Source organism: Pyrenophora tritici-repentis, chromosome 2, assembly GCF_003171515.1.
Source record: "Pyrenophora tritici-repentis strain M4 chromosome 2, whole genome shotgun sequence".
Lineage (NCBI taxonomy): Eukaryota > Fungi > Ascomycota > Dothideomycetes > Pleosporales > Pleosporaceae > Pyrenophora > Pyrenophora tritici-repentis.
This window is the reverse complement of record NC_089391.1, coordinates 3,613,850-3,626,007: the sequence shown is the minus strand read 5'-3', so window position 1 is coordinate 3,626,007 and position 12,158 is coordinate 3,613,850. Positions and strand designations below refer to the sequence as shown.

Genomic DNA, 12,158 nt, shown 5'->3' with positions numbered 1-12,158 from the left:
TGATTGTATTCAATGGATGCTCGAGGTTCTCATCACGCATGTCCACTTAATAACACTACAGAGGTACATATTCAACGCACACACTTGATTCCACGAACACATACATTAAACCGGCACTACCAAGAAAAAGATGTTGCACGAAACACCCCCGCATCCAACACAGCACAATCATACCAGCCTCCTTTACCAGGAGAACCATCATGCACCGCGCGCCCCATCACCGCACCCCTCATCCCTCTCACCCCGTACCGTCCTCACCCGACGCCAGCCCCTTGCGAGGCCAACCGGCTAGATACTCAGGATCAAGAAAAAAGAAGCAAAGCTCAGAAGCCAAAGCAGAAGGGGTTTAGAAAAAAAGATCGTGCACGTAACCTGCCAACGCCAGCTATCCAGATAACACGAGGGTCATCGGCGACTGGGAAGGTGGGAAACGCGTTTTTGATGTATCGCTAGGCTATACTGAGCAGCAGGAATGGGTCTGGTCGCTGAGCTCCACCTTAGGCCGCGAATGTGGGATTGTGGTTGTGGGGGGGTGGGGGAAATGAGAGTGGAGGACGAGTGCGGAGATGGACGTGGAGACGAAAGAGAGTGAGAAAAAAAGAGAGAGGAGGCGGGTTATGACCGCAGAGGAAAATTGTCTTGAAGGGTATATCTCACGAGTAGCGCTGTCAATGATTAAATAGTCTTACCGGGCAAAAAGCGCCGTCGTATTGTTCAGATAGGTATCTCGTGTGATTCTGCCGATATGCATATTGTTAGTTCTGCTAAGTCGAGACACAAGGCCGTGTCTAAGCTGCAGATGAAGCGAAGAGGACTTTTCGGGGTCCGCCCATAGTTAGGCCCTTTGAAACGGCTCCGCTGGTTCCACTACTATCCATGCTTTCTAGCATCCTATCCATACCGCCTAGGTCGAGTTCGCCACGAGTTAGTAGAGCTTGATCTACTCTGCTCGTGGCCTCTTCCTCATTCCGCTCGCGTGTGAACATGGCGCTCAGATCACGTCCCAAGGGCTGGCTAGTGTTGGCGGTGATGATGATGCGGTGCTCCGCAGAGATGAGCACATCTCTTGCAACTGCCATGCGTGACGCCTGTGTTGTTGTGTCGAACTGTGAAATAGAGGTAATGACTTCTCCGTATAATGCCACGTCTTGAACTTGGAGGCCAGGACCCGGTAATGAGCCTCCGTTACTAGCAGACGCAGTGCGGCCCCAGAACTTGGTCAGATCTGCTATCCTATACACATCTGACCCGTACCAGATAATGACCGAATCTTCTGACGTAGCTCCGTTGGCAGACAAAAGCGTAGCGACCGAAACACCACCGCGTGTGGCAGCTGCCGAACTTGCTGGGTTTCCCTGAAACAATGCCTCTTCTTTTCTCCGACGTGTGTTGGGCGTCATTGGGGCTAAAGAATTGCGACTGTTACGCTTCGGACTGGACGGCCCGCCGCTGCTACTGCTTCCTTCCTTCTCCGATGTTCCTACGTATCCCCTTAGAGAAAATGCTGAGGGATCCACAGGCGGACTTGGGCCCGAGCGATCGACGTCCCAGACACCCCATTCACCATCGGCTAGTAGAGCCACAATGTATTTGCCATCAGACGCCCAAGCTGCATCGATGATGGATTTCCGCGAGGCGAGAACAGGTGGCATGAGATTGACGTTCTTGACACCCTCGAACGATGCCCTGAAGGTACGGATAAAGGCACCGGTTTCATTGGCGCGACCGCTCGTTGGCCGCTTGCGACTTGGTGAGGCAAATGGATCGTAAATTCGTGCTGTGCCCACCGAATCTGTGACAAGTAGCTGGGAGTGTCTGCGCTTGGGGTATTGGGCAGGGTTGAAGGCGATACGAGAGGCGGGTTTGCGCAAAGTAAGCATCTTGTAGGGCGTAACTGGGAGGGACACTTTCAGTCCAGTCTCGGACAGCTCGAAGCGAAAGATCTTTAGCAGACCACCCAGCTCGGCGGAGTGGGACGCAACTAGTAGATCGAAGCCTTCACTGCTCTGTGCCTGTGAGCGCGAACGGTTTAGTTGCCTGCGATTTGGTCGACCGGGTGTCGCATCGTCGTCATCAACGTCCATGTCCTCTTCCGACGCATCGTTTGTGGCAGTTTCCCCCTTGGCAGTCCAAGTCATGGTGACACCTCTGGGTATGCTTTGATGGCCTTGGATCTTGACAATCTCTTCGCCAAACTGAGACTTTGCGCTGAGTGGCTTCTCCTTGGCAGCATGCGGAGGAGGACTGAGAGGCAATGTGATAACGCGTACTGTTGAGTCTACGCCTGCGACGGTGATAACAATGCTCTTGCTGAATACGGGGGGTATTGTATCTGCAGGCCGCAGCGTGGAGGGAACGGGTATTTGGGGCACGGCGATGTGCAGGACTTGGGTACCAAGAGGCAGAGTGACGTGCTGGACGACGGACGCGTATGGCTGGTCTGGGTCGAGCTCCTCTTCCTCGTCTTCGAACTCGGCTTGGGGCGGCGGTTGGGCGGCAGCTTTCGCAGGTTCATCGTCGTCCGAATCGATGATCATGATAGTATCATCGTGTGTTCCGTTCACCTTGGCAGGCTTTGCTGGTTGTTTCCGCGGCGGCGCAGTCTTCTTCAGCTGTCGCCCACCTCTCCACAAGATGCCCACGCCCGTCTCGTGTCCATATAGTACGACTGTCGAGCCATTGGGCGCCTTGATTGGATATACCGTCGAGTTATGAATGCGATGTGGAAGCTCGTACCTAGCCGTAGCATGTCAGCAGGTACGATGAAGGTAGAGTAAGGGAAGGTACCTCAACTGTGTGAGTTTTCCCTTTGTCGCAAAGATTGGCTCCATACTCGCTATACAAAGCGCATGCGCAGCTGACGAAAGCTTTATATAGGCTGTGGGGAAAGGTGGGTGACGAGGAAATATTGACGTTGCGCTGTTGGAGGTAACAGAGCAAAGGAAACTGCGGAGTTAGTTGGGGAAGTCGCGAACGGCGCGTCACCTCAAGCGCGCCCCACGTAAACAGATCAATCAATCGCCCAAGCAATACCCAAACTAGAGCAAACGCCCTAACGCCATAGTCTGTATACTAGAACCTGCCTCATGTTGCGTAACGAGCCTCCGCATGGCTTCTCTTCGCTCAATTGGGGTTCACAAACCCGCAGCGCTGCAGTATCTGGTGCAAGAAGGCATCCTCACCGAAGATAGTACCGACCGCGACTATATCTGGGACACGTACGCCGACGAAGGCCCCGATGGCCCTACCGACGAACTTGTTACAACCGAATATCACGTTATCTGGACCCGGGGCGGAGTGGTGCGCAAGATCTTCAATTTCAGCGTGGAGAAAGAGAAGGTCAAACAGGCTCTCTTGACATGGTTCCTGGTCGATGAGACCTCACATGGTGCCACTGAAACAGCAGAAAGTGGGGTTGGACATAACGGGATCAATCAGTTCAAAAGCTTCCTGACCCAAGGCACACAGCCTGCCACGAACCCACTTGCGCCGGTCGAGACTGCGCCGCCGACAGTCGAGGTCCCATCGCGTGCTCTGGTCGTCTTCCTCAAGTCGCAAGCACATGTCTTCTTTCTCTCGGGCACAACACATATCGTCAACCTTCCCTTCGAGGTGGACAAGGCTTTTCCTGCAGCTCGCGGTGTCGTTGTGCAAAGGAAACTTGCACCTACACAGCCTGCGCCTACCAGTCCGCAGCTACCTTCGGCCCCAGTCAGTTCATTCGCTACGAACAATCAATCGTTTATTTCCCACCAGTTTTCCCTCTCTCAGAGCTTCTCGCAATCCCACCGTCGGCATGGCTCATCACTCAGTGGAACGCGACATGGCAAGTCCCGTCTGTCAGGCACAGCCACGTTCCTGGATGACTTTATCAACCCGTCTGCGCCCTTGAATCCGGAAGCGATACCTAGGCTATATTCATTCACTGATCCGCTATCGGAACTTGGATTAGTAGTCAATGTCGTCTCGGTTGGTGAGCGCAGCAGTCTACTGAGCACGCACACGACTAGTCACCGGCGACTGGAAGCTATCGACAAAGCCGAAGACATCATTTATGTGTCTCCGCGGAATGAGCTTCTCTTTGATCGAAGTGGGAATGATAAGCCCCTCCTTTTAGTAGTCACAGCGAACCACGAGACGAATGTATTTACCATCTGGTCTGCGGCATACCTTGAGCCAAAATCAATATCAAGTTCTCGCAAAACACACGTCTCCATACCAGTATCAAAACCTAGAAGGCGCAGTTCCTACGGCTCCACTGCTCCAGGGACAGGCGCAACTACACCAGCAATGCGTGGGGTTGACAGACTGAGAGAAAGCCTCGGTGGAGGTCCACGCAGGAAAAATCAGCCTCCGTCATTCAAGATCACAGGCAAAGAACGTCTGTCTGACCAGGCAGTGGATGACGCTCTTGCTTCACAACTGAACCCTGACTCCGAGCTGAACCGTCAACCCAAAGGATCGAGACGCGTGAGCTCATTACTTTCTCGCGCTGACCTGTCAACTAGCTTTGACAGGAGCGCATTCCAAGATATGGCAACGTCACGCAATAGTCTAGGCGGAAGCTTTTCACAAAGCTTCAACGCAAGTCAACGAAGCCGACACTCGTTAGGCCACGACCGGACTAGTTTTGGTGGTCTCTCGCAATCACGTAACCGAGCATCCACACCTGGTAGTGTAACTTCTCGAATGAGCTTAGGCGCGGTATCAATCGACGATACGCTAGACGATCTCATGGATGAGGACACTTTCGACACTATAGAGGACTACGACGAGCTTGACGATTTGTACGCCCCGCCTGATGCAAAAGGTGGGCCTCGGCCGGGCGAGGGGCTTCACAAAGAGTTGGTTGTTAGCGTAGTTGCAGAGGTACCTGTCACACAGTACCTAAAGAATGGGCTGTTTACCCTGAGTAATTCTTCGGGTTCGCAGCATGATACCCAGCCCAAGGTGCTTGCACTCAATGCTCCGTTCAACTCGGCGACGCTTCACGAGAGAAAGCTGTACCTGTACATATCGCATCCATCACTGCAACTTCCGCTTGAATGTGAGCTTGTGGTTACACGAAAAAGGCTATCTCCGTCAGCATCAGCAGCCCAGTCTCAATCGAATAGCGCTGCTCCACGCTATGCTTGTGTTCCAAAGTTTGTCGACAGCCGATTGCTAAACGACACACTAGACTTAGCAAAGATCAGCGACGGCCACGTCGAGCGCGTCGTTCAGCTCATCTCAACAAACCCCCAGGAACCTTGCTTATCATTGACAGCTGGATGGGGTAGTCACCTACCAATAAAGCATAGCTTGGGTACAATGAAGTTACACGACCCGTATGCCATACTTCAGCATGAACAGACACGAACAACTGCGGGATCAAAACGGAACATCAAAGCCAGTACGCCACTGAAGCGGGTGTTTTCCCTTGGGCCGAATGGAAAGCTTGAGGTAATTGATGGTGATCTGCGTCGGCATCGCATCCAGCTACGCCTATCGCCTTCAGATGGTTATGTAGCAGAACTATTTCGAGTACTGTCAACCGTCCTGCCAAACTATGCAGGGGACTTTCTCTTGGAAATATGGTGGAACATACGCAAATCATTTGCAGATGAGTTTGACGAACAAACGACCGCAGACTGGATAGCATTCGTAGCGACATTATTCACTCTCGCTGTTCCGTTTGTCGACGAGAAGAAGACAAAACCAAACACTCGGGCAAAGCCTGTACAGCGAAGAAGTTCAGGACGCCCTTCAAGTCAAGCTAAGCCAGATGAGCTTATTGATGATGACGACTCTGCATGGCGGTTGATGTGTCGTCGTCAGACCTCGAAAGCACATGCGAAGAGCTGGGAAACATCACCATGGGCCTGGGCTTTACACTCAAGCCCGAAATCGACTACAATGAGTCCGTCCGCGAAACGTGGGGCACCGCAATACCAACCGCCAACAATTGTGCAGCAAATCAGTGTTAAGGATATTACAATCCCTACTTGTCTTGATCTTGCTCGCCAATACGTTCAATCACCTATAGGAAAAGCTACGAATGATCATTGGAGGCGATTGTCTCCATCTGAAAAGCAGGACCTTCGCATTTCGTCTCTTTCAGAGATTGTTGTCTCGCTACATCTCTTCCGCGAAGAGCGTAAGTTGAATGCAGTGTGCCAGGACTTTACTGGTACTCAGCCTGGCAATCTCGCACCTGTGTTGGCGCAGATCGGCCACTGGCTACATTGGGATGCGTGGGACTGGAGACAGGGTAATTTCTTTGACCTTGATGGCGGGTCCAGTCTGGACTGGACATATGAAGAGTCCACGCTAACCAGCAAGGTGCGGGTGCATTCACAGCCTTGGGATGCACCACCTTCCATATTGGAGTGGCTGGGCTCTGTAACAGGTTCTCAGCACTATGCTCCATTTCCTACTCTAGCGATGCTTATTCGAAAGTCGAAAGCCTCTCCACACTCTTCCATCAACATCGACGAGATCATAGCAGGCGTCACGCCCAGGACCGTCGCTTTACATAAATTTTTCCGGGATATTGACCCTGCTTCAAGCCCGAGGAGAGTGGTAGAACTGATCCAAAGCTGCGATATCAGTCCTGAGATGTTGGCAACGCTCCCAGAAGCTGCAAAAGCTCCACTTATGGAAGCGATTACAAGATGCCAAGCGAACCCGCCTACGACGTGGTCAAGCTCACTGCTGAAACTTGTGCAACGAGAGGACTTGGATCTTAGTCTTACGCCGACTAGAGACTTTGCGCATGATAGCCACCTCAATTCCTCTGGAGGTGCACTTCATGCCATTGGAACTACGCGTGACGTCCATACCTTATGTCAGGGCGCTGACCGCTTGGAGCCAATTCAATCAACAGCTGAAGTGGATCGTCACTACATCACACGTTTGATCTTCCGTGAAGACAGACGGTTCATGGAGGCCTACACACTACTTGAACCTTTGCGGCAGACTATTGCCGAGTACAAAGCCGACAGTAGGCAGGATGACGCCGCAATGCTCGAAGGGCAAAAGGCACTCATGCAGTGGGTCATGATCCGAACGTTTTCCCTTCCAGTCGGCAGCTCCATGATCAAGTTCAGTAGCAAGAAGCCACTGTTAACGGAGAGATACCCACTGTATGGCTTCTCTACGTCATGTCTTATGAAGCCAATGGGGAACGTTGTCACTGCTGAACGCCAGAACTACACGGAGGAGAAGTACTTCTGGCCTTTCTTCAACGCAGGTGCTGCTGCTGGTCTGAGCATCTCGCGGGATGCGCAGGGCATTGACACTTCATGGATCATGTACAACAAACCTGCAGAGCTAACCAACAAGCATGCAGGTCTTCTACTTGGGCTGGGATTGAATGGGCACTTGAGGGAGATTGCCAAGTGGTTGTCATTCAAGTATCTTACACCAAAGCATACGATGACGTCGGTGGGCCTACTCCTAGGGCTCGCTGCTTCGTTTATGGGCACCATGGATACGCTCGTCACTCGACTGCTGTCAGTCCATGTTACTAGGATGCTACCAGCAGGAGCAGCAGAGTTGAACTTGTCGCCGTACACACAGACGACTGGCCTCATGGGCATCGGGCTACTCTACTACAACACTCAGCATCGTCGTATGAGTGAGGTAATGCTCTCCGAAATTGAGCATGTGGAGATTCCAGACCCATCTGAGCCACCAGATACCCTTCGTGATGAAGCTTACAGACTGGCTGCTGGTTTTGCACTAGGCTTTATCAACCTAGGAAAGGGAAAAGATCTACGTGGTCTTCATGACATGCGCATTGTGGAACGCCTCATGACAGTCGCTGTTGCGCCCAAGCCAGTTAATGTTGTTCACATCCTCGACCAAGCAACCGCCGGAGCGGTTATAGCCGTTGCCCTTATCTTCATGAAAACGCACGATAAAACAGTTGCCCGCAAGATAGACATCCCAGACACGCTCCCGCAGTTCGACTACGTTCGCCCCGACATCTTTCTTCTTCGAACTCTCGCCAAGCACCTCATCATGTGGGACAACATTGAGGCAAATGACGCCTGGATAATCAAGAACCTTCCCGTCGAGTATCGCGAAGCCTGGGATCTCAAAGGCATCACCCGACTACGCAGCGAGCAGATGCCTTTCTACAACATCCTCGCTGGTCTTCTATGGAGCGTAAGTCTGAAACACGCTGGCACTGGAGATATCCAAGTCCGAGATTTCCTAATCCGGTACTTGGACCAATTGATCCGCATCAACAAACTGGCCGCCGTACGTTACGATTCCAAGCTATCAAAGAACACAGTGCGAAACTGTCAAGACCTCATCGCACTCGCCGCCGCGACCGTCATGGCAGGAACAGGCGACCTAGATGTATTCCGCCGTCTACGTGGCCTCCACGGAAGAATTGGTCAAGACATACCCTACGGCTCCCATCTCGCCGCCCATATGGCCTTCGGCACCCTCTTCATCGCCGGCGGCACACAAACCTTCAGCCGCAGCAACAAAGCCATTGCCAGTTTAATTTGCGCCTTCTACCCCATCTTCCCCTCTGACGTCCAAGACTCAAAAGCTCATCTCCAAGCCTTCCGCCACTTCTGGGTTCTAGCCGCCGAACCGCGATGCCTCGTCGTGCGGGACGTAGATACAGGAAAAGCAATCTCAATGCCCATTACTGTTACCTTGAAACCTACTCCCACCACTCGTATCGATAACGGTGACGGTGCAGCAGAGTCAACAAAGAAAACTCTAACAGCACCCTGTCTCCTCCCGGAACTTCACCTCATCAGCAAACTAGAAACAGCAGACCAAACATACTGGCCCACGACCCTAGATTTCGTAAACAACCCCCTCCACCTCCGCTTCTTCCACGCAAACCATCAAACACTAAACGTTCGCCGCCGCTCCGCTCACGACACCTACGCCACCGCTTTCAGCGCCACGCTCGTCGCCCTCAACGAGGCGCAGTCAAGTCGAACATCGCAGCTACTGTTCCATTGGGTCTTCACACTACCTGCGCTGCGCATGTTTGTTTCGGCGAGTGATGCTGGGTTGATTTTGCCGCTGGATGCACAGTCGAGGTCTTGGCTTGATCCTGGGGCTACGGTTGTGGAGTCGAGGTTGGTCCTGGGGAGGCTGGCGAAGAGCTGGAAGGCGGGTGAGTTGAGGGAATTGAGGGGTGTGTTTGAGTGGGCGGATGGGGCGTCCAGGGGGGATGGTCGGTTGAGATGGTTGGGGAGGGAGGTTGTGGAGAGGATTAGGGCGGGGGTTTTGGAGAGGGGGAGGGCGATGGGTGGGGTGGGGGTTAGAAGTATTGTGATTGTTTGAAGAAATGAAGGAGGGGGTTTTGTGAGGGATGGTAGTGACCCAGGTTGGGCAGTGGGAGGATGAGCATTTCGTTTTGATAAATTTCTTCACCGGATAACGTAAGAATGATGGTACGAACTAAACCATGGATTTGCAATGTGTATTTTATGCTCTTCCGTGTCTATGTTGCCTCGTAAAATGGCCGCCCACCATTAGTTTTTGCCCCCGAACCGATTACGTGCTCATTCATATCAATCAAAGAGACGAATGAAAAAAAAAAGATAAAGAAAATCCTACATATATGAAAAGGCCGCTATCGACACTTTCTCATCATCCCTTTTTGCAATTGCCACCCATGAGCAATAACCACCCTTGAACACTATTCCATCGCTAACCGTTTCTTACAACTGAAGCGGTACAATCCACTCGCACTTCGGCGGTGTAAGAGGGATATCCTCGCCGTCATTGAACATTTTAAGCTGCGCTACACGCCTGTAGATTTCCTCCAAGATCCTGCCTTGCTCGCCCTCGTACTCTTCTGGCTTGCCCTCTTTGTAGCGGTCCTTGGGGTCGATGGGTCTGCCATCAGGCGTTACGCCAGGGACATGGGGACGTGCTGATGAGGTGGCTTGCGCTGAAGTTTGTTGTTGTTGCTGGGAAAAGGCAGGGGTCGTGTTTTGAGTCTGGGGTTGAGCCTGCTGCGCCTGGGTAGCAAAGGGTGATGGTGTGGCTGCCGAAGCTGCGGCTTTGAAGGGGTTGGCAGCTTGTGGTTGTGTGGTGGTAGGCTGTGCAGCCGCTGCGCCAAAGGCTGAGGGTTGGCTTGGTTGGCCAAAGGCTGGTGTTGAGGAAGCTGCGGCAGTGCTAAAGGGGCTGGCTTGAGTGGATGCCTGAGGCTGGCCGAATAGGTTCGGCTTCGGTGCTTGTGACGCCTGCTGAGCGAATGGCGAGGGCTGAGCCGGTTGCTGGGCTGTTTGAGCAAACGGCGAGGGCTGACTAGACTGTTGGCTGAAAGGAGATGCGCCGGATTGTGCTTGTTGAGCAAATGGAGAAGCGCTGGCACCAGGTTGCGCTGTCTGGCCGAAGCCACTCTGACCAAAACCGGGCTTGCTGAAAGGATTCAGCTTCTGTCCCAGAGCATTTGCCTGACCAAATCCGGATGCTGCTCCTGGTGCTGATGGCTGTCCAAACGCTGAGCCTTGACCTATGCTGCTCGTTTGCCCGAATGCACTTCCTGTACCCGGCATGGATGGTTGACCAAAGCCACTGGCGCCAAAAGCAGGCTTACCAAATGCACTCCCCGTACCTCCCAGCGCTGAAGGCTGACCAAAGGGTGGTGGCTTTTGACCGAGTGCCGACGCCGCGCCAAAGGCAGAAGTGGTCTGTCCAGGATTCGAAGGTTGGCCAAACGCTGAAGTGGTTTGTGCGGGGTTAGAAGGCTGTCCAAAAGCTGATGTCGTCTGTCCGGGGTTAGAAGGCTGTCCAAAAGCTGATGTCGTCTGTCCTGGGTTTGACGGCCGGCCAAAAGCTGATGTGGTTTGTCCAGGGTTTGAAGGCTGACCGAAAGCGGAGGTGGTTTGTGCCGGATTAGCAGGTTGTCCGAACGCCGGCCTACCAAACCCTGGTGTTGAAGCCTGTCCGAATGCTGATGGCTGTGCGGATGCCCCTGTCGAAAATGGACTCGCCGATGCTTGCCCAAAGGCATTTGCGGTTGAACCGGAGAACCCGGTTGCGGTATTGGTGGATCCAGTGGGAGGGACATTGCCTTTGGCAATATCAATGCGATTGGGGTGGATGTTGGCACCTTCTTCAATATATTGGATTGCGTCAGATATCTTGTCTAAGATCATCTTCACCTGTGACTGCATCTTTTCATTGAGTGCACTCTCTTCTTGTTGCTAAAACTCATTAGTGATGAGATGACTGATCGGTCGCCAAAACCTACTGCGCCGGCTTCATTGCCTGTCGCCCGTAGCGTGTAGTACTTAAAGCGGAGCTCTTCCGGACTAATCTCAACGGGTCCCTCAATCAGTTGACGCGGAGCATCTCGCCCAGGGCCATAACATGAAAGAGGATAGATCGGACGCTGCGTGGTAAGATCATTCTTGATGTCGTCTCTGTCCAAATGGAAAGCCGGTGTCTTCGAGTCACGATTGCCTGCATTAGGAGAGTAAATATCAATGAAAGCGATACTATATCGAGAGCTTTTTTTTAGAAGAAAATTCACCGTGATGAGTACCGACGTACCTCCAAATGCGTTGGACCCGCTGTCTTGACCTGGGCGATAGCGATCACCGTTGAAGGCATTGAAGCGGTTGTTCCCTCCACCAAAACCGCCTCCGCGATCTCGCGCACTTCCAGGATGCTCATTCTTGCAGTTGTCTGTTTAAGGTGAGAATTATGTATGTCTGTGTGACGGGTGGTAGCTTACCACCAAACTTGCAAGCACCGCGCTGATAGAAGGTGCAGACTCCCATGTTGACCCGATGATCGATAGTCTACTCCTGAGTCAAGGATTGTAACTTTAAATGAACTGTAGTGTTTTAGTCAGGCCAAGAGAAATGATATTGAAAAAGTAGTATAGATGGATGAATGAAAGTCAATGCGCCAGGGTCGAAACCGAGGCTGGAGTGAACGGCGACTTTCTTGGATGCCGACGCGACGCGCTAGCCAATCAACGCGAGCAGAGCGTCGTGACTTGGTTGTGCCGCAGACAGCAGTGAGTGTAAATCGCATTATTTGTACGTTACTTCTGCCCACTGGAGTTCCCGGTCGAAGCTCGCAGCCTTGTGCCCTGCTCAGCCTATTTCGAGTGGCGCATATTGAATGCCAGTGGACAAGGCGCGCTAATCGATCAATGCAGATGATATGAAAGCGCA

General features: G+C 52.6%; 3 protein-coding genes across 3 annotated transcripts; 1 reads left to right on the top strand and 2 right to left on the bottom strand.

The window, feature by feature from the left end:
- Positions 1-788: 788 nt before the first annotated feature.
- Positions 789-2,831, bottom strand: PtrM4_068280 (uncharacterized protein; the record flags this gene model as incomplete). The annotated part of the gene is made up of 2 exons (XM_001933504.2): positions 789-2,736; positions 2,788-2,831. 2 exons carry the CDS (start codon positions 2,829-2,831, stop codon positions 789-791), a joined length of 1,992 nt encoding a protein of 663 aa, XP_001933539.1.
- Positions 2,832-3,108: 277 nt separating this feature from the next.
- PtrM4_068270 (Apc1 multi-domain protein) lies at positions 3,109-9,202 on the top strand (the record flags this gene model as incomplete). The annotated part of the gene is made up of 2 exons (XM_066105815.1): positions 3,109-9,133; positions 9,186-9,202. 2 exons carry the CDS (start codon positions 3,109-3,111, stop codon positions 9,200-9,202), a joined length of 6,042 nt encoding a protein of 2,013 aa, XP_065964442.1.
- Positions 9,203-9,683: 481 nt separating this feature from the next.
- On the bottom strand, positions 9,684-11,756 carry PtrM4_068260 (PPE-repeat protein; the record flags this gene model as incomplete). Its single annotated transcript, XM_001933502.1, has 4 exons — positions 9,684-11,177; positions 11,225-11,436; positions 11,527-11,661; positions 11,711-11,756. 4 exons carry the CDS (start codon positions 11,754-11,756, stop codon positions 9,684-9,686), a joined length of 1,887 nt encoding a protein of 628 aa, XP_001933537.1.
- Positions 11,757-12,158: the final 402 nt, after the last annotated feature.